Source organism: Phocoena sinus, chromosome 5 (assembly GCF_008692025.1).
Source record: "Phocoena sinus isolate mPhoSin1 chromosome 5, mPhoSin1.pri, whole genome shotgun sequence".
Taxonomy (NCBI): Eukaryota; Metazoa; Chordata; class Mammalia; order Artiodactyla; family Phocoenidae; genus Phocoena; species Phocoena sinus.
Window position 1 is genome coordinate 75,409,596 of NC_045767.1, and position 26,336 is coordinate 75,435,931.

The 26,336-nt window shown below is 40.6% G+C and overlaps 1 protein-coding gene across 2 annotated transcripts in view; it reads left to right on the plus strand.

Annotated features, from left to right (window-relative positions):
• KIT (KIT proto-oncogene, receptor tyrosine kinase) overlaps positions 1-26,336 on the plus strand; it is an 85,803-nt gene that overhangs the window by 28,397 nt on the left and 31,070 nt on the right. For both annotated transcript variants that reach the window (XM_032633198.1, XM_032633197.1), the window contains exons 2-6: positions 8,302-8,571; positions 12,229-12,510; positions 13,819-13,955; positions 20,484-20,652; positions 24,793-24,982. In XM_032633198.1, coding sequence (XP_032489089.1) covers positions 8,302-8,571; positions 12,229-12,510; positions 13,819-13,955; positions 20,484-20,652; positions 24,793-24,982 — 1,048 coding nt within the window. The remainder of the gene's footprint in view (positions 1-8,301; positions 8,572-12,228; positions 12,511-13,818; positions 13,956-20,483; positions 20,653-24,792; positions 24,983-26,336) is intronic.

Sequence of the window (26,336 nt, forward strand, 5' to 3'; positions counted from 1 at the left end):
AAGATCCCACATGCCGCGGAGCGGCTGCGCCCGTGAGCCATGGCCGCTGAGCCTGCGCATCCGGAGCCTGTGCTCCGCAACGGGAGAGGCCACAACAGTGAGAGGCCCGCGTACCGCAAAAAAAAAAAAAGAAGACTGTTAGCAAACACCGTAGATGAGGAAAGCACTGCTCTGTAAGATGATGTCTCAGATTATCTTCTTAAATCCTGCACCTCTGCATTTCCTATATGTAGTCATTCCTTCGCTGTGCACTTAGCACATGCTGTATTCCTGATGCCCTCTGAGGCTTTGAGGCTAGTGATGGCTACAGACCTTGCTTTGGATTCTGAGAGCTCACAGTTTGGGGGGTTGGGGTGGGTGGGATGGGGTCCTCATAGGATGAGCTTTTCCTCGAATACACATAACAAACACGGGCACATGCAAACACACAGACAAAGACTTCCTGGCTCAGCTCCCACGGCCCCTCCCCCTGGAGCTTTTCATGGTCCTTTTGGGCAGAATGATTGCTGCTTCCTTTGAGTCTTGGGACCTGTTTGTGACCTCTCAGTATTTTCGTTTCATTTGTATTAGATTCGTCTCCTACACAAGGCTGAGTTCCCCATCAGCGTCTCGTTCACTACCATGGTAATAATTATGCAACAGATGCACGTTGACATGAAAGATTTCTTAATGGTTCTGGTGGCGTGGCCTCACCACAGTGGAATGGGGGCCATGCTGGATCCTCCATGGCGTGGCTTCCTCCAATTTGCGTGGGGATCCAGAGTGGATTCACACTCTCCCTGTCGCTGGGCAAGAGCATTTTTAAGGACTTGTGTGGTTTTCACTGAGCTCATACCCCCCACCCCAGCTTTATTCTATTTCCAGTATCATCTACTTGTTTTTAAAGCCTCATGGGTGTTGTGGGCAATTACTGCGATCCTTCCATCTTGATTTTTATCCAGTTTACTCCTATGGGAATATAAAAGTGTGTCAGAAACAGTAGGATATACAAATCATTAGCCCTTTTATTATGAACTGTGGATGAACAGTATGTGAACCAGAGAGGAGCTGAACTACAATGGAGCTTTGAGCTTTGCCTTATTCACAGCTCTACTTCCCCAAAACTAGAATAGGCCTCTCTATGTGGGGTTTCTTCCCTGGCATAATTTTGCCTGGTTCCTTACATTTGTGTCCAAAGAGGAGAAGGTTTTGAAATGGCTTGCTTACTTTTAACCCCAGCTATAAATTCAGTCTTTGCAGCTTTAGACATTTGTGAAGGGTATAAAGACCTTTGGAGGAGAGTTGAGACTCCAGATTGATTAACAGTTGACATGGTCCAACCACTACTGAAGGTGATTGGGGAGCACCCTGTGCTCAAGCCAGTCGCCCTGACGTACACAGGTCATTAAGAAGCTTGTACTGTAGAAGCCCACTCTGGACTCGAGTCTTTTAAGCCACAGATCACACAAAATACAGGTCTACCTTGAATGGTTTATTTCACTTAAGAAAAGAAAGATGGATGGGTTTGTTCTTTTTGACGGAGAAACAGAACTTTCTCTTTGAGTTTGGGTTGACTGATGGGAGTTCTCAGGCAGTCTGAGCTGCTGTCTTCCCCGTACACCACACCCACAATATAAGGCCTGCAGTTTCTAATTTCAGTTTCTTTAAAAGTAGTGCCTGTGGGCTTCCCTGGTGGCGCAGTGGTTGAGAGTCTGCCTGCTGATGCAGGGGACACGGGTTCGTGCCCCGGTCTGGGAAGATCCCACATGCCGCGGAGCAGCTGGGCCCGTGAGCCATGGCCGCTGAGCCTGTGCGTCCGGAGCCTGTGCTCCGCAACGGGAGAGGCCACAACAGTGAGAGGCCCGCATACCGCACAAAAAAAAAAAAAAAGTAGTGCCTGTGAGAGAGTCAGAATGCAGAATATCCCCCCCGCCCGTCTTTGTGAAGTGGAGACCCTCCCCCAGTCTTCTCATGTTTCACCCACATTTAACTTGAAGTACCTGTAGGGTTTTTTCAGTTGAGCCACCTTATAGAGTGTTGCTTGGTTATCAGAGAATCAACAGCTTTCCCCAAACACACACACACATACACACACACTCACACACACTCATTTCATCAATTTTCATAACATGTACTTATATGTAATATAAAATCAAGTCCAACTTCCATAAACAGGTTTGAGAATAAAACCAAAGGACTCAGATGGTGTGAGGAGAAAAGCAAAGATGTACGGGAGAAGAACTCTAGTAGCCCTGAGCGTTCAAGTCTCTTGGGCAGTAGTCAGTGTGGTTTAAAATTTCTAGCTTATTCAGTCCAGAGCCCTAAAAGAGGCTTCTGCTATGAATGGCTACTCTGTATAAGGTAGTAGAGAACTGGGAAGAAAGAGAGCTGGTGTTCAAGCCCTCAAACACAGCTGTGTGGAACAAATAAAAATAATAACAGTGATTAATTTTTTAACGCTGTGATTTAAGATAAACTTGGGGGGCCCACAGAGGCTACTACTAGAGGTCAGAGTGGTCAGATAAGAAAGAGCCCAGGTAGCTGAGAAAATTTGAGGCTTCCCCCGGGCCTTGAAGAATTACTGATTTTTTAAAAAACTTTAGTTTTTAAAAAAATTGTGGTAAAATATACATAATATAAAGCGTACCATTTAAAAGGGTCTAATTCAGTGCCATTAAAGTACATTCACAACCGTCACCATATCCATTTCCAGGACTTTTTTTTTTTTAATCCTCCCAAACAGAAACCCATTAAACAATAACCCTCCATTCCTCCCTAGCCCTTGGTAGCCTCTATCCTACTTTCTGTCTCTATGAATTTGCCTATTCTTGATACCTCATATAAGTGGAATCATACAATATTTATCCTTTTGTGTCTGGCTTATTTCACTTAGCATAATGTTTTCAAAGTTCATCCATATTGTAGCATATGTCAGAATTTCATTCCTTTTTATGGCTGAATAATATTTTGTTTTATGTATATACCACATTTTGTTTATCCACTCATCTGTTGATGGACAACTGGGTTTTTCCACCTTCTGGCTATTGTGAATAATGCAGCTATGAACGTTGGTGTGCAAGTATCTGTTTGCATCCTGATTTCAATTCTTTGGGGTATGGTTGAATTTTACACTAGAAGGAGGTTACAGAGGGTATGTTGGTATTTATCTTGAACTATTGTTAAAATCTTGCATTGTTGACTGTTCATAAGTGCCCTTTTCCTCCCTTATTTGTGCTTCTTGAGAGCAAGGTCTGTTTCCTAGGTCCAGCGCTTAGCAAGGTACCTGGGATAAGTATTTGCTGAATAGGTCCTGGAGTTCCTAGCCCAGAGCCATCGTTCATTATAGTACTTGGTCCCCAGAATGGTGGGTTTTGCCAGCTATCATTTTTTGGGGGGCTCATTAACTAACATGTGTTCAGGAGACAGAAAGCAACTCTTGATATTTTTATTAGCCAAACATAATTAGGGAAGTATATGTTCAAATGCAAAGGGTCCTGATATAGATAAAACCCAATTCAACAAACGTTTGTTGAGAACTTGCTATGTACCAGATATATTTCAAAATGTGTGATTCCAGAGCAATTTCAGAGGTCAGTTGGAATAAATTATTGGTATTGATTTTTTTTTTTTTTTTTTTCCTGTGGTACGCGGGCCTCTCACTGCCGTGGCCTCTCCCGTCGTGGGGCACAGGCTCCGGACACGCAGGCTCAGCGGCCATGGCTCACGGGCCCAGCCGCTCCGCGGCATGTGGGATCTTCCTGGACTGGGGCACAAACCCGTGTCCCCTGCATCGGCAGGCGGACTCTCAACCACTGCGCCACCAGGGAAGCCCCTCCATAATAGTTTTAATGGATGAATTAAGCCACTCCCTTTTCTTAGTGGAGCAGCAGAACAGACAGTTGTGCTCTTTTGGGGATAGGTCGGAAGACTGTTAACATCTGTTACAGGAGCTGGGTGTTCTGGAACCTGTCCTTCCTCCAATCTTTTATATGTTCAGGGATTGAAGGGAATCTTTTTTATAACTATGCTAGGGAGAAAAGTACAATTTAGGATTCTTACCCTGAGGGCCCTAAGACCTTGCAGTAGGTAGAGAAGGTAATATATAGATGTAGACCACTATGGTACAGCAGTTAGAAGCCAAATGGGTGATGGGGCTGAACATGTTAGAGGGATTTAGTGGGGACAGGTGATCACGACCTGGAGTGGTTAGGGAACAAGAGCCATGAAGACTGGGCTTTCCATATGACAAAGAAGTGAATTGGTGGAGTAGCTGTGTCCTGGGGACATGGGCAGAGAGATGGGCATAGCAAGGACTGAAGAGTGTTTGTAGCATCCTTAGCCTAAGGGTCTGTCTGACTGGAGAGGCAGGTTGGGTCCAGAGGAAACAGCTAGAAATTAATCCCGTGAAAATGCTTTGTAAGCCGCACGTGATGTCAGCGTTAGCTGCTGCTGCCTCTGTTAGGGGTTTTGAGGCTGGGAGTGAGGTTGTTGAAAAAGTGGTGTTTTAGGCTGATGGGTCTCAGGGTTATGAGGTTGGATGATTTGGAGGTGGGGTGAGTGGAGGCTGGAGGCATGGAGGTCTTTCAGGAGAGGATGTTCTCTCCATGACATCGTAAGTGGCTAGTCTGGGGTGGGACAGCAGGAGTGGAAAGGCATACAAGGATGTGTGGCAGAGGTTCTGGGGAAAGACTGCTATGATTTTACTGCCAAGGAGGGCGAAGTCAGGCAGAAATCTGTTTGGGAAATGATGGACCCATTCACATCCATAGGAAGTAAGTCAGGACTGATTGGAGGGAAGATAAGAGATTCTGTTTTTAGAATAATTGTCTCGTATTTATTATGTGTTTTCTATGTGCCTGAGCACAATTCTGAGTGCTTTACATAACAGTTTTATGAACAGGCGCTGTTACTTTCAAGATGAGGAAACCGAGGCAGAGACGATTGGTAACTTGCCAAAGGATCACACAGTAAGTGGCAGAGAGCCAGGATGCAAATCTGTACAGTCTTATCTCTAGAGATTATCATACTAACTGAAATAAGTCAGAACGAGAAAGATAAATAAATTCCACTTATATGTGGAATCTAAAGTATGACACAAATGAACTCATCTACGAAACAGAAACAGACTCACGGGCATAGAGAACAGACTTGTGATTGCCAAGGGGAAGGGATGGAGTGGGAGTTTGGGATTAGCAGATGCAACCTATTATATATAGGATGGATAAGCAACAAGGTCCTACCATATAGCACAGGAAACTATAATTTCAACACCCTGTGATAAACCATAATGGAAAAGGATATGAGAAAGAATATATATGTGGATACCTGAATCACTTTGCTTATAGCAGAAATTAACGCAACATTGTAAATCAACTATACTTCAATAAAATAAATTCAAAAAAAATTTAGAAACCTCAAAAAAATGAGTCAAGCTCTTACCTCGGATGCTTTATTGCTTCCCTGTAATAGCCAGCATTTATTACAAACTGCAGTGCTGTGTTAAGCTCCTCGCGTGTATTTATCACATTTGATTTGCATTAGGACTCTGTGAAATGAGGGTATTTCTATCATCATTTTCCAGATGTGGAAACTTGGGCACAGAAAGCTCTAGTGGCCTGCCTTAGGTCACACAGCTAAGCCTTGCCTACGTTGGGGTGGCAGGTCTCCGGAAGTCAACGGTATTTATTCAACCAGGTTGTAGTATCTGCATATGCCCTTAAGACCCACTCATGAGAAGATTGAATTGATTGAAATATATTGCAATATAAATTCTTGAGAATTTTTGGATTCAGTTTACTGTCAATGTCGCTCATATGGACTAGGAAGTACTCCTTTTTTTTTTTTTTTTTTTTTTTTGGGCCGTGCCACGTGGCTTGTGGGATCTTAGTTCCCCGACCAGCAATTGAACCCAGGCCCACAGCAGGGAAAGCACCAAGTCTTAACCACTGGACTGCCAGGGAATTCCCGGAAGTATTCCTTTTTTAAAGGGGATAAATAATTGAAATAATAGCGTCTCCATTTACCGCTGTGCCCATTTTCATTATTTAATGCACTGTATGACTTTAAAAATAATCCTAACCACTTCATTCCCACATTCTGGCTTCTCCATTCAGATGCTCAGTCTAGAGGGCACAGAGTCTCGTCCATAGCACTTCTCATACTGTTGATGCTCAGTAACTTTTTTTTTCTTTAACATCTTCATTGGAGTATAATTGCTTTACAACGTTGTGTTAGTTTTTTGCTGTATAACAAAGAGAATCAGCTAAACGTGTACATATATCCCCATATCTCCTCCCTCTTGCGTCTCCCTCCCACCCTCCCAATCCCACCCCTGTAGGTGGTCACAGAGCACCGAGCTGATCTCCCTGTGCTATGTGGCTGCTTCCCACTAGCTATCTATTTTACATTGGGTAGTATATATAAGTCCATGCCACTCTCTCACTTCATCCCAGCTTACCCTTCCCCATCCCCGTGTCCTCAAGTCCATTCTCTACGTCTGCGTCTTTATTCCTGTCCTGCCCCTAGGTTCCTCAGAACCTTTTTTTTTTTTTTTTTTTTTTAGATTCCATATATATGCGTTAGCATACAGTATTTGTTTTTCTCTTTCTGACTTAACTTCACTCTGTATGACAGACTCTAGGTCCGTCCACCTCACTACAAATAACTCAATTTCGTTTCTTTTCATGGCTGAGTAATATTCCATTGTATATATGTGCCACATCTTCTTTATCCATTCATCTGATGATGCACACTTAGGTTGTTTCCATCTCTGGGCTATTGTAAATAGAGCTGCAATGAACATTGTGGTACATGACTCTTTTTGAATTATGGTTTTCTCAGTGTATATGCCTAATAGTGGGATTGCTGGGTCGTATGGTAGTTCTATTTGTAGTCTTTTAAGGAACCTCCACACCGTTCTCCATAGTGGCTGTATCCATTTACATTCCCACCAACAGTGTGAGAGGGTTCCTTTTTCTCCACACCCTCTCCAGCTGACCTTGTATGTGTACGGGGGGGGGGCACAAATCCCAGGCACATGAACCATTCCCCCCATGATCCTGCAGAAGTAGCTGAAAGCCCCCCAGGGGGCTCTGTTATCCTGGTGCCCCAGCCCATCTCACGCAGGTCATGTGTGAGTCAACCTTTTGTATTTTTCATGGCACTCTAGCCGCTAATGTGCTCTTCCTCTGGCAGTCTCAGATCTTCCTCTTTTCGTCTCAAATCCTTGCTGTGGGTTCTGTGGCTCCTGCCTACCTGAGGACCAGAGCTTTTCACTGGTTTCCGTGAATCTAGTTGACATCTGGTATCTCACTGTGCATGAGTGTCTCCGTGGTATATATCTCTGGTACATGTCTGTCTTTCCTTTCTCCTCTTCTGATATTGTGAAAATCCAGCCCACTTCTTTTTCTTTAGCCTAAAGCTCAACCTTGTATCTTTGTTTCATTATTCTGACATTGAACACTGTGTACTTTAAGCTCTGGAGTGTAAGGACTGTGTGTCCCTTTATGGGGATTTTCTCCCAGCACCTAACAATGCTTTTGTAGATCACAAGTAATGAACAGATACTTGCCTTCATGCTACAGATGCATGTGTGCACAAATGAATGAATGAATTGGCTGCTGTGAATTTTCTAAGGTTCAAGTTTCGTATTCAGAGTCTATAGTTTATATCTTTAAACGTTTCCCATGTAGGAAACCTCTCTGGGCATTAGGTTAATCAGGCTGCAACCCAACATAGGCCAGGAAATCTCATGATCTGATCATTAAAATAAGCTTTTCATTTTCTGCCTTATTATTTGAAACTTAGAGATAGTCCTTTTTTGATGACCATCACCATATAAGGAGAATTGCATAGAAATAACTGAATTCACAAAGTTTTAAGAAAAAGCCAAGTTACTCGTGATCATGTACATTTTGCTTAAAGAGTGACAGCCCAGTAGTTTTTCTTTTAATAGTGTAAGATTTTGTTTTTGTTGTCTCTGGACTGGGTGTCAGCATGTCAGTATCATTGCAATGGCCCATGTTCAGAGTGGAAACTTGACCCCGCTGTGTGTTTAACCCAGCGAAGGCCATGGCATCCAGCAAGTCTTGGCTTGCATACCAAGGGTGACCCTCAGGATTAATTGAGGGTTGCAGAAAATAACTTAATTTTCTAGATGAACTTGAGAAACTTTAAAAAGAAATCTCTGCCCATAAATAGCTGGGCAGCTTTGTCCTATTTTTATTGTCGAGTACACAGAAGATGGAAATCAATATTGGAAGAAATCCTTATTTCGCCTAAGAAAAAGATCGCATTCAACACGATTTTCGTTTTTCTTGGCAGGCTCTTCTCAACCATCTGTGAGTCCAGGGGAACTGTCTCCACCATCCATCCATCCAGCAAAATCAGAGTTAATTGTCAGTGTCGGCGATGAGATTAGGCTGTTATGCACCGACCCAGGATTTGTCAAGTGGACTTTTGAGACTCTGGGTCAATTGAGAGAGAGAACATACCCAGAATGGATCACCAAGAAAGCAGAGGCCACAAATACAGGCAATTACACGTGCACCAATGAAGGCGGCTTGAGCGGTTCCATTTATGTGTTTGTTAGAGGTAAATGCTCAGCTTTCTTTGATGCTATACTTAGAAAACTTTATATCCTGTCCTTAATTAGGGATGACATATAGATGGCTGAGTCATGGATAAAATATTACTGGCTGGGTCTAGGAAGCATAAGACAAAAATTTTTATTGTTAGTTTCCCCCATCTTTTGATACATAGTGGCTTTGGGTATAACTCCAGCTGAAGGTCTGCAAGGCTGTGATACTCTTCCTAATGAGATTACAATATGGTTTAGCCCATTTGTCCTGGTGATGTGAATAAACCCTGAGAATAAATTAGGCCCTTTGGGAAGGCGGCATTTTAATGCCTTGAGATTCCAGATACTCCCACTTAGTAAAAACGTTTCAGGGAACTAAAGGCCTAAACAGACCAAAGCTTCAAATGAATTGACCCACTTTTAGGGAGTAAATTCCAGAAAAATAACTCAGTCGGCTAAGCACCCCCTGTCCTTCCTAGGTTCTTAATAGAAATCAGTTCATTCATTTAAAAAATTGTGACCTCCTAGAAACAAAAGGAAAATGTGATGGTTGGATTTCTGAACCTCATCTCATGTGATGAATGCAGTGATTCATCTGTGTTTGTGCTTTTAATATCCTTGTCCGGAGGAAATTTCCTAGGGGGCTAGGGGCAGGGATAAGGGAGGAGTCTCTTTTTGCTGATGTAAAAACTGAAGCACTTAAAGCTTAGGAGACATACCCACATTATAGGAGGAGAAATAGTTTCAGTTCTAGTCCTGGGTTTGTACCTGGCCTGGGGCTGTCGTTGCAACCTCCTGCATGGTATTGTGGAAGAGGACCGAATAAACTTATCCTAGATTGTGGATCTGAGCCAGCCCTAGAGTCACAGTTCCTCACGGCAACGCTTGGATAAGATTGCCTGCTCTGTCTTCCTTATGTAATTGTTATCAGGGAGACAAAACTGTGCAAATTCTAGTTCTGTCAAGGGTTAGTAAAATTGACTCTCATGTTCTCTGTACAGAAGGTTGCGTGAAACTGATGCTGCCTCTCCTTATCTTTTACTCTTTTACTCTTTCCTGGGTGGGTCGCTGCAAAGAAAGACGCGCGTTGAAAAGCCACGGCTAGCCTCCGGGTCTGGTTCCATAATCGTTGAGCCAACCATGTTCTGTTCTTTGACATTCAAGAAGGTACTCTGTAATTTCCAGGTGGTAATGAAGTATCATTCTGCTTATTAATAGGATGGGTAGACAGCTGAATAAATAGGGAAACTGCTACATTAGCCAAATCAGTCTCACAGGGCTCACAGATTTTCTTGATGGGGGAAGTCATCCCCAATAACTTAGGACTGTACTTAATTATTACCAATTTAAGATGTTTGGATGCTTAAGTAATTTGTCTCAGACAGCAATGAAGGAAATTGGGGCATTGCTGTAGGAACTATGACTCAAGTGACTGAGAAAGAATAGATGGAAAATTAACCAGCTATAGCCTCGAACCGTATTTCAGCCGTTATGAGATAATTTGTTTGCAGAATAACTTAGGCTGGGAGGTGCATAATTTGTTTTGGAAAACTCTTTGAAAATTGGTCAAAATTCTATGATAAGTATATTTCAATCATGTCATTGATTTTTGTGGAACACCGGATTTACAGATGGAAAGGACAATTAAAAAACATCTTAAGTGTAATCTGTTGGCCCAACCCTGTATCCGTATTGTCTTTACACAGTAGAGGCGGCAGCTTGTTGTGTATACAGAATGAGGTTTGTATTTGCACATACGAGATCTCAGTCGACCGGAAGCTTTCCCAGTCCATGCCTGGTGTCCTGGCGTAATTATTAAAGAGTACCCCTTTCAGTCACAAGTATCCTGGTTTGGGCGATCAAGTATTTGCCATAGCATTTCTGAAACTCATAAGCTTCCCGTTTGCCTATCAATTTATTTGATTTCTAGAAGTTCTATTTATACATACCTTTCAAGGAATATGAATAGAGTGAGGCCCACATGTTATTTATACTGTGTGGCCTCCTGATGGTTTTCTAGATTCTATTCAGAAGCTGGAGGATCCTGGAGACTGGGAACTCTGGAAAGAGGCCCATGCAGAGGGGTTAGGGTTTTGTAGGAATGAAAACACTAAAGGACAATTTTATGATGATTCAGTTTTGTTCATTTTCAGTCTTAATTGTACTCTATTGTTACTTATAAGCTGATTGAAATTTATCTTAATGAAGAAAGAATTGTGTGGAAAGTCCCTGTGCTCAGGGTGTTCACCTGGTGGTTCTCAGGAACTTTCTGAAACCCGTGTTGTTACAAACAATGGAGATGCTGGTAATTCTCTCACTTTATAAGGAAAAACATCTGGACCCCTCCAGCTCATTCTCCACATTGATGTACTCTGCACTGTTACTACTGATTATCATCCAGGCTTCAGGCTGACCCATGGGATTCCCATATTCCTTTCTTCTTGGCACATCTTGAGTACTGATAACATGGGTTAGTCCCCTTTTTAAACATTTCTTATTTTTTTCCCTTTCGTCTCATTGAATACCCTCACATGACTCCTAGATCGTGGTCATTTTGCCTCCCTCTAAACCTCTATGGTCTTCTTTTTTTTTTTTTTTTTTTTTGCGGTATGCGGGCCTCTCACTGCTGCCGCCTCTCCTGCTGCGGAGCACAGGCTCCAGACGCGCGGGCTCAGCGGCCGTGGCTCACGGGCCCAGCCGCTCCACGGCACATGGGATCCTCCTGGATCGGGGCACGAACCCGCGTCCCCTGCATCGGCAGGCGGATTCCCAACCACTGCGCCACCACCAGGGAAGCCCTGTATTCTTCTTTTAATTCATAGACTCTTTCCCATGCTTCTCCCTTAGTCTTGGAGGCGTAGAGTACATATTTGACTTTGAAGTCAAGCACACTTGGGGACAAATGAGGCAAGTTATTGTATCACCAGAGGGAAATTATTTCACCTTTCTGAACTAAATAGGTCTTCTTGCTTGTTAAATAGATTTAAAAAAACCCCCAAAACATATGATTAATTCGGAAACTGGTACAACATGGAAGTATATTTGGACACTTTTCAAAAAAATGATAAAGGCTCACACAAAGGTAGAAGTTGTGTCAATTAGATAAGATCAAAACAAATTACAGATTGGACAGGTGGGAAAGTCCTGAACAAGGTATAATTCCACTTTTTCCCACCCTATTAGATACCATCAGGCTGGCTTATTCTTGGCCCAGTTTCTTTGGAGTGTTACCTGCTGTAGAAACAAAGTAACTATTACAATAAAATATTCCCAGAGCTTTAAGAGTTCAAATTGTGGTATCAGTCAGACCTGGCTTTGAGTTCTATCTTGCCATTTCTGGGCTGTGTCACTTAAGGAGAGTTACTGTTTTTGAGACCAGTTTATCGATAAAATGGTGATAATGATAGCACCTGTCGTATAGGGGTGTATTGAGGATTAAATGAGAGTGAGAAGTGTGTAATGGTCCAGGCTTAGTGCCTGACACATGGAAGGTGTTTACTAAGTGTTAACTCTTCTCGGATAAATTTTACTTCTGTTTGCAAAGAATAAAGTCAGCAGCCCTTTGGGCCACTAGGGATTGTTGTTATAAGCGGCAATAGTTTAGATTTTTATAAAATGTTTTCAGTGTCTGTGACCAGCCATTCAAACTACTGATTGTTGATATGCTGTAGATCCTGAGAAGCTTTTCCTGGTTGAGCTTCCCTTGTACGGGAAGGAAGGCAACGACACGCTGGTCCGCTGTCCTCTGACAGACCCAGAGGTGACCAATTACTCCCTCACGGGGTGCGAGGGGAAACCTCTTCCCAAGGACTTGACGTTTGTCGCTGACCCCAAGGCCGGCATCACGATCAGAAACGTGAAGCGCGAGTATCATCGGCTCTGTCTACACTGCTCGGCGAACCAGAAGGGCAAGTCCGTGCTGTCGAAGAAATTCACCCTGAAAGTGAGGGCAGGTACGGGCCCTTGTTTGCTTTCTTCTGGGAGTCGGAGCATCCTTTGATCTAAAAGAAAGACTTCTCTCTTCTCACTGGTCCAACTCAGTATGTCACTCAGGTAGCTTCTTGGATCGTTTCGCCCGGGCTCAAAATAATGCCGGATGCTTGTGAGTACTTTATTTCACAGCCTCCATCCCATGTGTTGGGTCCATGACCACCTCCAGCTGGGTGTGTCTACCAGGGATGGGCATTCAGATGGTCCTGAGGACAGTCGTTAAACCTACTGACATCAGGACATCCCAAAGTTTCATAATTGCACAAACTGTTCCTTCCCAGAGAAACTCATTGGGAAGCCTTAGTTACAGTGAAAAGATTAGCATACAGATTATTCACTCCTTGATTTACTATTGATCTATGAATTGATTCCTCCTCAGCTATTTAATTTTAATACCTTCTCAAACTATTCACAGTCTGAGGAGGAAAGTACCAGCTGACTTTTGGACCTTGTTCTTTTTTTTTTTTTTTTTGGTGGTACGCGGGCCTCTCACTGCTGTGGCCTCTCCCGTTGCGGAGCACAGGCTCCGGACGCGCAGGCTCAGCGGCCATGGCTCACGGGCCTAGCCGCTCCGCGGCATGTGGGATCTTCCCGGACCGGGGCACGAACCCGCGTCCCCTGCATCGGCAGGCGGACTCTCAACCACTGCGCCACCAGGGAAGCCCTGGACCTTGTTCTTAATGTGGCATTATGTAGAATATTTTGATAGCTGGAAGATATCCAGATTTTTGTATTTCAGAGATCATCTAACTCAACACCAGTTGGCATTTAGCTATTGAGTAGTTTTTATTAAGGCTTTTGAAAAAGGATGCTCTTTGGAATTAAGGAAAGTTTGATTATTTAAAACCTGTGATTTTAAGAAGTAAGACGTTATTTTTATAGCGCGTGGGAAAGATGCCTGTTTGGTTAAAAGAAGATAATTAGTTGTTGGTCACATTCTCATGAAACCAGCAAGTCAAATAAAAATAAATGCAGCTTCACTGTGCCAGGGCTTCTACCTATTTCAAAATAGCACTGCTCCGGATTATTATAATCTCAAAGTAGATAGTCTATCTTTTTCACTCGGTGTTAATGAAGTTACTTGAGGGATGTACAATTTAATTGCTGATGTCTTCAAACATACGAGTAATACAGATCGGTTAGTACCATACTTTATATCTTATTTAAAAGACCACAAAGTGAGCTGGGCACAGCTGAGGAAAAATGGTAAGTTAAAACATTATGCTATACTACAGCCAGTTATTTGAGGGCCACGTTTCGTTTTATTCTAGCCATCAGAGCTGTGCCTGTTGTGTCTGTGTCCAAAGCCAGCTATCTTCTCAGGGAAGGGGAAGAATTTGCAGTGATGTGCTTGATAAAAGACGTGTCTAGCTCTGTGGACTCAATGTGGATAAGGGAAAACAGCCAGGTGAGTGGATTGTTTTCTCCGTTAGCCTCAATGTATCATTCTCTCCGTGTGGGAGAGTTGAAGGTTTTTCTTTAAAAGAGTATTTTTTTAAAAAATTATTTTCCTGAAGTAGAGTTGATTTACAATGTTGTGTTAATTTCTGCTGTACAGCAAAGTGATTCAGTTACACATACATATACATTCTTTTACATATTCTAGAAAAGTCTGTTAATTGTCCTGGGGATGGCTCAGCTGGTGTGTCTCTCTGGAGTGTGTACAGATGATGTGTATTTACCCCTTTCATTGCACCATATGTAGATGTGTACATTCATTATGAGTAAAAAAGAAATGTCATTTTGTAAATTTATTTTGAGCAAGTCGTAGAGAAAACTTCAGACTTGTTATTACTCCATGCTGTTTCTTTGAATGACTTTTGTGGGGGAAAAAAAAATTAATGTTTCAGTGAGTAACTACCTTGATTTTTAAAGCTACTATGGCAACTATTCAGGCCAGATTATTTAAAATATTGGGGAAAGTTGCCAGTTTTTTTCCTTCCATATTAAAAACATAAATCAGTGGTCTCAGACGTTAGCCAAGAAGCCCTTCCCTCTGCCGCAGAGAGGCCTGTCCATTTGAGAGATTTCTTTTTGTATGGATCTGATTTCCTCCTTTGAGGCTGCTTACCCGAGATCAGGTTGCTAATGGTTTTCTATTTGTTTTAGTCGCTATTAATAAAATGGTTGTCATCAATCTGAAACATTTGGACACGTTTAGGTTATCATTCATTTAACAAATGCATATTGAATGTCTACTGTATGTCAGATACCGTGTTAGGCATATCTTAAAATTAAATAAATTTTAGCCAGTTATATTTGAAGGTTTTTCTCCCTCTCTAATACTCATATTAATAACAAGGTCTTTAAAATATCTGGTTTCCCTAATATTTTGCCTTAAGATTCCCATTGACTGAGTTTTTTGTTTTTTTTTAAAGACACCAACTGTACTTGAACACTTGTTACTTTTTAAAAATAATTTATTTATTTATTTATTTTTGGCCGCGTTGGGTCTTCGTTTCTGCGCGAGGGCTTTCTCCAGTTGTGGCAAGCGGGGGCCACTCTTCATCGCGGTGCGCGGGCCTCTCACTGTCGCGGTCTCTCTTGTTGCGGAGCACAGGCTCCAGACGCGCAGGCTCAGTAGTTGTGGCTCACGGGCCTAGTTGCTCCGCGGCATGTGGGATCTTCCCAGACCAGGGCTCGAACCGGTGTCGCCTGCATTGGCAGGCAGATTCTCAACCACTGCGCCACCAGGGAAGCCCGTGACTGAGTTTTTAATAATTTTTGTTTGAATGATCTTGGCCAACTAGTTAATTTGCTATCATGGTAGTTTTTCCTGAGTACACACATGCGTATTACATTGGAAGAAAGGAAATAGTGTCTTTTCATCCTCCTCTTCCTCTTCTTCCGCCTCATGCTCTGTATTCAACATTGGCAGTTTCATGCCTGTTTAGAGAATCCTTTGCTAAACAAGTAACTATGGTGATTAGCATAATGCAAACCATTATGATGGCGTTCACGTAGACCTGTGATGGATACCTTGCTAAGTGAAGCCTGCCATTAACAGGAGAAGGGAACCAGTGGGTCAGAGTCCCAAGTCCTATCATAAAACCAATAGCTTACATATGACTTTTTGACTAACCTTATAGAACACAGTCCCATATTAATTGCCTTTCTAGGATCCTTGATTTCAGATGAGAGAACAATTTACGGTGTGTGTAACTGAGCCTCTACATAACTTGAAAATTAGCCTTTTTGAGATGAGAATTAAATTGCCCCAGGCAGTTTTGTTCTGAATCACTTTTTCCCAGGAGTCCTGCATGCCATTCCCAATTAATCCACTGGCGCTGGTAGATAAGCCTGCAGTGTTGGGAACTCTTTGGGGAAATCCCAATGAGCACCTCCAAGGGTTAAGGAAAAGCAAATCACATGCAAACAATATGTAATGTGTGACTTGCAGATGGGGCTCATGGCTGTATGCCAGGGTTCATCCATGAATCTTATTGATATCCTTTGGCTTAATTTGGAATACCTAGCACTGTTATGACACTATCAAATTCTTTTAAAAATCCATAGTATTTGATCTGGATCATTTAGAAAGTTTAATTCACAATGAAATTTAGGGTAAAACAACTCTTGTAGTATTTTTGCAACTGTTTGTTTTAAAACGTAAGAGAGTCTTGGAGTTTATTCAACACTGTGAATCTTGGTTAGCTTTTCTAAGGCTTCTAAACCCTCATATTTTTGCTTGCTTTTATTATGATCTTTGACAGTATCCTAAATTATGGCCTTCGGGTTTGGGTGCTGATGATGTATCAATTATTAACAAACTATTCCTTCTAGCACCAACGTATTCATTGTCTTGTTTAGCTCCCTAAACAGGGACTCCTGGGCTCTTGCAGGAACTAGAAGGAAGATACCGGGAATCTAGAATATAGTCTGTGACCTGTCCATTGTCACTCTGCCTTTGCCGAGGAGAAGTCTGTATGATGGACTGGAAGAGGCCAGAGAAAAATGTCACTTCCCCTTTGTCTCTTCTTAACAATTACTCTTAGGCAGGAAAATGTCAGCTTTCTGCCAATTATTAGAAGAATCTCTTAGAAGGGATTATCTTCAAGTCGACATAGTGCTCCAAACCGGAAAGGCCTTTAAAGACCTTTATTCTCTCATTGCCTTTTAGAAACAAAAGCTGAGACCATAGTGGCATCCTTGACTTGGCCAAGATCTCACAGTTAGTTAACCAAGCAGGTTTCTCTTCTTTTTAATTCCAAAACATTCAACTTTGGCTGTCAGCTTTTATGTATGCTTATTTTAGTGAAAAAAATTTCCAAAAATATAATAACATGAGAAAAAAAGAGAAATAGCTATAATTCTACCACCGTACATTAGCAGCGCTGTGGAGTAGAAATAGAATGTGAGCCTCCTATGTAATTTAAAATTTTCTAGTAGGCACATGACAGAGTAAAAAAATGTAAAATTGATTTTAATATATTTTATTTAACCCAATATATCCAAAATATTTTATCATATAATTAACATTTAAAAAAATTTTTTAACATCTTTATTGGAGTATAATTGCTTTACAATGGTGTGTTAGTTTCTGCTTTATAAGAGTGAATCAGTTATACATATACATATGTTCCCATATCTCTTCCCTCTTGTGTCTCCCTCCCTCCCACCCTCCCTATCCCACCCCTCGTGGTCACAAAGCACGGTGCTGATCTCCCTGTGCTATGCGGCTGCTTCCCACTAGCTATCTGTTTTACGTTTGGTAGTGTCTATATGTCCATGCCACTCTCTCACTTCGTCCCAGTTTACCCTTCCCCCTCCCTGTATCCTCAAGTCCATTCTCTAGTAGGTCTGCATCTTTATTCCCGTCTTACCCCTAGGTTCTTCATGACCTTTTTTTTTCCCCTTAAATTCCATATATATGTGTTAGCATACGGTATTTGTTCTTCTCTTTCCGACTTACTTCACTCTGTATGACAGACTCTAGGTCCATCCACCTCACTGCAAATAACTCAGTTTCGTTTCTTTTTATGGCTAATATTCCATTGTATATATGTGTCACATCCTCTTTATGCATCTGTCAGTGGACATTTAGGTTGCTTCCATGTCCTGGCTATTGTAAATAGAGCTGCAATGAACATTGTGGTACATGACTCTTTTTGAATTATGATTTTCTCAGGGTCTATGCCCAGTAGTGGGATTGCTGGGTCATATGGTAGTTCTATTTTTAGTTTTTTAAGGAACCTCCATACTGTTCTCCATAGTGGCTGCATCAATTTACATTCCCACCAACAGTGCAAGAGGGTTCCCTTTTCTCCACACCCTCTCCAACATGTGTGGTTTGTAGATTGTTTGATGATGGCCATTCTGACTGGTGTGAGATGATATCTCATTGTAGTTTCGATTTGCATTTCTCTAATGATTAGTGATGTTGAGCATTCTTTCATGTGTTTGTTGGCAATCTGTATATCTTCTTTGGAGAAATGTCTTTTTAGGTCTTCTGCCCATTTTTGGATTGGGTTGTTTGTTTTTTTGTTATTGAGCTGCATGAGCTGTTTGTAAATTTTGGAGATTAATCCTTTGTCAATTGCTTCATTTGCAAATATTTTCTCCCATTCTGAGGGTTGTCTTTTCGTCTTGTTTATGGTTTCCTTTGCTGTGCAAAAGCTTTGAAGTTTCATTAGGTCCCATTTGTTTATTTTTGTTTTTATTTCCATTTCTCTAGGAGGTGGGTCAAAAAGGATCTTACTGTGATTTATGTCATACAGTGCTCTGTCTATGTTTTCCTCTAAGAGTTTGATAGTGTCTGGCCTTCCATTTAGGTCTTTACTCTATTTTGAGTTTATTTTTGTGTATGGTGTTAGGGAGTGTTCTAATTTCATTCTTTTTCATGTGGCTGTCCAGTTTTCCCAGCACCACTTAGTGAAGAGGTTGTCTTTCTCCACGGTATATTCCTGCCACCTTTATCAAAGATAAGGTGTCCATATGTGCGTGGGTTTATCTCTGGGCTTTCTATCCTGTTCCATTGATCTATATTTCTGTTTTTGTGCCAGTACCATACTGTCTTGATTACTGTAGCTTTGTAGTATACAGTCTGAAGTCAGGGAGCCTGATACCTCCAGCTCCGTTTCTCTTTCTCAAGATTGCTTTGGCTATTCGGGGTCTTTTCTGTTTCCATACAAATTGTGAAATTTTTTGTTCTGTGAAAAATGCCAGTGGTAGTTTGATAGGGATTGCATTGAATCTGTAGATTGCTTTGGGTAGTACAGTCATTTTCACAGTGTTGATTCTTCCAATCCAAGAACGTGGTATATCTCTCCATCTATTTGTATCATCTTTAATTTCTTTCATCAGTGTCTTATAATTTTCTGCATACAGGTCTTTTGTCTCCTTAGGTAGGTTCAGTCCTAGATATTTTATTCTTTTTGTTGCAGTGGTAAATGGGAGTGTTTTCTTAATTTCACTTTCACATTTTTCATCATTAATGTATAGGAATGCTAGAGATTTCTGTGCATTAATTTTGTATCCTGCTACTTTACCAAATTCGTAACATAAAAATTATTGATGGGATATTTTACACTACTTTTTTCATATTAAGTCTTTAAAATCTGGGACATATTTTATATTTGCAACACAACTCAATTTGGACCTACTACATTTCAAGTGCTCAGTAGTCTCGAGTGGTTAGTCCTTACAAATGCTATATTGCCCACATTTTTTTTTCATGTTTATTTTCTCTCTCCCCTCATGCATATGTATTAACACATGGTTGCTGTCTTAAGGTACACTCATGCTTTTTACATAAAAGAAGCATTTTTCTTATTTTCACATATTCATAATTTTGATACCTGGTATGCATTTAGGTCATCTGCAGTTTTTCACCACAGTAAATATCTTGGACCTTTTGTTTTCTATTGAGTTGCTTCCTTGAGATAAATTTGCTGGAGTTGCTCAGTGGTCTGAACATGCTTCCAAGTTGCTTTCCAGAAGGACCGTTTGGATGTACAGTACTGTCAGAATGGTCTAATGCTAATAGGTTCACCATAGCCTGGCCAGGGAATCACCCTTGATCTTGTTCCATGTCAATATCAGCTCCTGTTTAGTTTCTTTTTTAGTTGCTTCCCTCCCCCCATCCTAATAGGAATGTGTTCATGTTACAGAAAATTTGGAAGATGCAGAAAGCTCTATGCTATTCCTTTTAATCTTTTCAGAGAGTGGTTATAGTTTATATTATGGTTGTTTCCCCATGACGTTTTCCATACAAGAAATCTCTCCATGTCTTATCTGCAGATAAATATTAACGGTGGCATGGTGATATCACAAGAGTAAATGCACAACCTTTTCTCTTCAGCTCATGTGTAAATAATTTGGGATTTTGTCTTATATGTCTTATATACTTTGGAACTCCCTTTAATACTTGCCAAAATTCTGCTGGGTAAGAACTATAGGATGAATTTTCGAGTTAGTCTTAGACACTGTAAGTCTATTTTTATTCATGAAAATAATATAAATGTTAATAAAATAGAACGATTGTTACTAGTGATGTGTTTCCTTTCAACCAGTGGGATGTAGAATAGAAAAAATATATATATAACAGGAAGTATTGATAGGATATAAATATGCTGACTTTTAAAATATCAGTGTCCTGTATTATTTCTTATATAAGAACTTTTAAAATTTGGCACTGTTAAAAACTATTTAGCACTGCAGAGAATTTGGAATTACGTATGCTGTGGTTATTAAGAAATGAATTTTCATTTTTTACAATCATTAGTAATAACTATCTTTCAATATAATCCTGTAATATGAAGTGTTCCAATGACAGACTTGTCATGATGTTTTATTATACTTACTTAAGTAGTGTATAATGAATGCTAATACGGAGAAGTTAATTGCTGCTATTTTTAATTTATCTAGGAAAGATCCTGAATATAAATTTTATGGTAATCTTTGATTTTTTTTTCCCCTCTCCTTCTGAAACCAGCAGACTAAAGAACAGGTGAAGCGGAATAGCTGGCATCAGGGTGACTTCAATTTTCTTCGTCAGGAGAGATTGACTATCAGCTCAGCAAGAGTTAATGATTCTGGCGTGTTCATGTGTTACGCCAATAATACTTTTGGATCAGCAAATGTCACAACAACCTTAGAAGTAGTAGGTAAATATCTCTGGGAATGGATAAATTACTGGCATAGTGAATGAAGAAATTACTAGATAGTTTCCTTTTTACGTTAATGGAATGTTGAACAGATTTTTAGGGTTTTTATTATTACTGAATGAATATATGAAAGAAAATGATCTTTGTAGCCTCTTCCAACTAGAGCACAAAAGCAAATTCTACCAATTTAATAGAGGCAAGTGGAAAGTTGTAACTGTGAAGCTGTTTGAACATGTCATTCTCTGCTTACCTCCCCTACCTCAACAAATACAATGTAGGTTGAGCCTTTCCAGAAACTCTAGTCCTTGCTGAATGACTTGACTTTGGAAATGGATGGAGACTTTTCTCTGTGGAGGAAGACATATGCTTAGAGCTTAATATATTTCTCTGAATCTTTTGTTGAGGTTCCTCAGCCTTTTGGTTTATCGTTTCATGATTCATGGGCTCTTGTCACCCTTTGTAGCAGGAAGGACTGAATTGGCTTCTCCTCCTCAGTACACCCCTGACCTCACCCTGTCCTCCAGCCTTACAGGCTGTAGCATAAACCTTCAGGAAGGCAGCCCACCAGGCATGGGTCATTGATTCTACAGAGCATAAACTGAAACATAGTAACCTGTGCCCTAACCCCATCATATCTGGCATACACAACTGGTTTAGTCTTCCGTGCTTTAGATCTTACTGAATATTTATTTCCCAAGCATCTACTTAATGAGATCAGAGTGTGGTATTTTGAATTACTGAAAATAATAATAATTTAAAAATTACTTTGTTTACACTTTTCTTGTCTTTTTAGTACTGTTTGCATTTAATCTATTTTCTTGTCTTTTTAATGCAACCATATTCTCAGCGCTTGACTTTAAGTACTTGTAGGGTGGTGAAATTCATCATGAGCAATAATAAAATGATGTGATATTTGTTTTCATTTCTCTCCTTTCCCCCATATTTCTTCAATAATTTATGTACCAATGTTAGAGGTCTGCGATTTATGCCACAATAATCTCATACGATTTTGGCGTTTCTGCCCATGTTGTAATGGAAAGTATCTCACCAGACTGAACGTGAAAAAGACACTACTTGCAATTACAGAGCCAGCCCAGAGAAAGGGTACTACTCTGTCCCTAAACATGATTGTGAACCATTTATTAATTTGAATAAAAGGCTATGCTTTTAAAATATTAAACTCCATAAGTGCTAATTTGCTAAGTTGATTAGGGAGCATGTTGATATATCAGCTTCAGCTCCAGAAGGCAATTAGTAAGGATGTTTGGAGCTTACTATTGTATGTAATCAGATTTTTAAAATCCATTCATCAATTTCCAAGAATATAACTGTATAACTGGAAAGACTTGAGGCTGTGAAACCTGAATCTGGCTTTGTACTATTTCAGGAGTGGGTTGGGTTGGGATGGGACGAGATGGGACGAACAGTAAGAGACAAAGAGAAAAGTAATTTCTTTAGGGGCTGGGAGTAGGATTTGGACACAGTGTGGAGTGGCGCAAAAAAGGCTTCCGGGTGGCCCCAACCTGGTTTTGAGTTGGAGCTCTGCCACTTAACTTTCAAATGCACCCCACTTTAACTCTGCCTGCATTTTCTCTTCCAAGGAACATAGCCTCTAACTCCCAAGGCTGTGGAGGGAGAAAGGCCATATATTTTGCAGATGTGCCTGGCACAGTGTTTGCCCTTGATTAAATGTTAATGTCTCGTCAATTTCTTAAATCATCCTCTGTAACAAACCCAGGTGGGGTTCTTTGAGTCTAATAATTCTTACACTTCATGAATTTGAAGCTGTGTCCTATTATAGGACATAAAACTATATTGAGCAAACTGGACTATAGAAAACTCAGGATAACTTTAGTATTTTGTACATGATGATAGGGAGAGAAATCAGTGGAAATATCGTTGTCTGTGGTGTTTGAATATTTTGCATTGTGTGATATCTTTGAATTTATGACCTTGAGTACCTGAAAATTTAATGTAACATTCAGACAAAACATTTATTTCCTCAAAATTAATCTAAATTAGCTTAAAGAATGGCAGGGGTGTACCATTTATGATTCAGGTATTAGAACAAAGTGGTGTTTTAATTTCATTTGGATGATTTTTGATTTTCACCTGAAAAATATTTTTTCCATTGATACAAAGGACAGTTTGACTCCATTTTTAAATTCTGAATCTGTAGAAAACTAAAGGAGAGTCAAATACTCTCACGTCAACCTCATGGGGGCTAACAATATATTTAACCAAACAGTGCCAAAGACAATGGCACTGTTTGGTTAAATGACAATATAAAATGTAATTAATTTTCAAATTCTGAAAAATAAATAGAAGATTAAAACTCTTCCATAATTCCGCTAACTTGATATAAGCTTTTTTAGGATTTGGTATATGGTTATATTTTTATATGCAACAGGATTTTAATTATACATACAATTTAATGTTCTCTCTCTTTCTCACTTAAAGTATGTGGAGACTCTAGGCTGTGCAACAGTAAAGAGACCAGCCTTGGCTTCTTACAGACCTGTATTCACATGTAGGCTCTGCTTTGGGTAGCCAGCTATATGGCTTTCCAGGACTTGATTTCTTTTTCATCTATAATTAGGGGTTACAAGCATTCTCTTTCAGTATTGTTATAAGTTAAATGTTTGTCATAATTATTAAATAAAGTGCATGCTAAAGAACTTAAGGCAGTTCTTGACACATAGTAAGCATTCCATAAATGGAGGCTATAAATATGATATTGGCAATTATTTTATGATGGTCTTTTTCAAGCTCTTCCTTGTATTGTTATTATTATTATTATTATTATTTATTTTTTTTTTTTGCGGTACGCAGGCCTCTCACTGTTGTGGCCTCTCCCGCTGCGGAGCACAGGCTCCAGACGCACAGGCCCAGCGGCCGTGGCTCACGGGCCTAGCCGCTCCGCGGCATGTGGGATCCTCCCGGACCAGGGCACGAACCCATGTCCCCTGCATCGGCAGGCGGACTCTCAACCACTGCGCCACCAGGGAAGCCCTATTATTATTATTATATAATAATTTTTAAGGGCTGCTTTATTTACTTAGCCAGTTCTCTATTTTCTCATTTTTAAAATTATTATGACTAGTGTAAATAGCACTTCTTTTTGCACGTGGCCATCTACCTCACTAAGAAGAGTTCTCTGGATTAAATTGACAAATAGATAATTTTTAAAAATCTATATTGCTAAATGCTTTCCACAAGAGTTGTGCCCATTTACAAAGTGTAATTCAGTGTGCTACTTTAATTACACTTGCAAAATTATTGAGTTTATTTCAGATTAGTTTTGCTGTTTTTCCATAGAGTGGATATACATTATTTTTTAACAGCTTTACTGAGGTTTTGCTACTTTTAATATGTGAAAAGGAATGCCTTATTTAAATTAGTAGTTTATTTTTCCTTCTATAATTTTATGTCCTCTTTTTCCTGTTACCTTAATTAATTTTCCTATATATAGATACTTTTTGAAAATGTTTATGTATTTAGATTTGTCTTTTATGATTTTTATTTCTTTGGTTGCTTCTAAAAAGCCTAGAAAACTCCCCTCGCCCTCCCCTCCGCAAAATTTTGATAGAAGTAAATTCCGTTGTTCAGTTAAAAATATGGTTTAATTATTAAAATGCTGTCCTTGATTCATTTGTGGTATATGATATGATAAGAAGATCCAAGTTTATTTTTCTCTAAATACTAAATGACATTCTTGCAACATTTTTATTAGATATCGGGGCTCTCTTCCCCTTCTTGATTTATGACATCTTCTTATCACATATACAATTATATTGGATCTGGGTATGGGCTAACTATTTAGTCCAAATACTTTTTAGCCTAATAAACATCAGGACTGGTAGTTCTAGAAGACTTATAAGATGGTGATAGATCTTTAACAGACTTGCTTAAGAGACAGAGATAAGAGAATAAACATTTCCAACGTGTGTCCTTTCTCACTTTATGACCGTGATTCTCCAAGAGCAAAGTAAAATGTAATATGGCTAAGTCAAAATTCTTGTCATTGCCAGTTAATACTGGAAATCAGTCAATATCTTTATAGTCCAAAGGTGAAGTTTTTGTTATTTGTCAAGATTTGGGGGATAACAGTTTCTTTCTGTCTCATTCTGCTGTGATTAGATAAAGGATTCATCAATATCTTCCCTATGATGAATACAACAGTATTTGTAAACGATGGCGAGAATGTGGATCTGGTTGTTGAGTATGAGGCATATCCCAAACCTGAACACCGACAGTGGATATATATGAACAGAACTTCCACTGACAAGTGGGAAGATTACCCCAAGTCTGACAATGAAAGTAACATCAGGTAAGAAAAGGGCCTTGTTTGGGGAATTACACGTTCCCCCCACCCCGTCCCCTTGGCTTACCGGATCCTGTTTCTGTGACCCGTCAATGTATGAGAGGACAGCTGATACGGAAGGAAGTTTGGGGCTGCTTCCTGAGTCGTCATCATTTCATTTTGCTGTGTGTTTAGAGCACACAGAAAAGTCCATGCATCAGTTTTCTTGTTTGTAAATTGGAGGATAGTTCTCTCCTAGAGTTCTGAGGATAGTTCAAAGCAGTGACTAGCATATACTAGGGACACATTAAATAATTCTCTTCAGAGAAAGAGAAATGTTAGTGCCTTTAATCATTTTTTTTAAGACTGTAAGAAAACTAAGAATCATTAAGCATCTTTGGGCCAGGCGGTGAACCCAAGTTTCTTTTACATCAGACCTCTCTCTCTCTTTTTTTTTTTAAAATTTTTACTTACTTACTTACTTATTTATTTATGGCTGTGTCAGGTCTTTGTTGCTGCGCGCGGGCTGTCTCTAGTTACGGTGAGCAGGGGCTACTTTTTGTTGCGGTGCATGGGCTTCTCATTGTCGTGGCTTCTCTTGTTGAGGAGCACGGGCTCTAGGCGCACGGGCTTCAGCAGTTGTGTCACATGGGCTCCGTAGTTGTGTCTCGCGGGCTGTAGAGCGCAGGCTACAGTAGTTGTGGTGCACGGGCTTAGTTGCTCTGTGGCATGTGGGATCTTCCTGGACCAGGGCTCGAACCCGTTTCTCCTGCATCGGCAGGCGGATTCTTAACCACTGCGCCACCAGGGAAGCCCCAGACCTCTCATTTGATCCTCAAAACACTTATAATAAAAATAGTAGCAATAGTGACATTTCATGTAAGCTGTGTGTGCTTTTTTCCTGCCATGTGCTGTTCAAAGTCCCTCATGTATATCAACTCAAAAATTTTGGTCCTCACAAATCCGATGAGCAGGCACTCTTACTTCCCTTCTTTCTATAGAAGAGGAATCTGAGACCTAGATGGGTTAATTTGACCAAGAGCCCACAGCTGTTAAGAGGTAGGTGCCTAGATAGAGTTAGTATTTTTTCCTAGTCAGGAGCTCTTGGCTGTTGTAAGAGTGTGGATCAGAAAGGATGCTGTCCTGGGCCTCGGTCTAAGGGTTGGAGGGAAGAGCATGGATTGGGAGGTGTCCAGGCTTCCTCCTTACAGGTGATCGAAGGGCTAGGAAAGAGGCAGGAGCTGAAGATGCTCTCAGGAGTCTGGTTGTGGCAGCCAGGTTGGATGGTAAGAGGCAATACTATTCGAGGGGGAGGGGAGAGGGAGGGGGCAAAGGCAATGAGCTCGGCTTGGGGTTTGTTGAATTTGAGGTTGACTGTGGG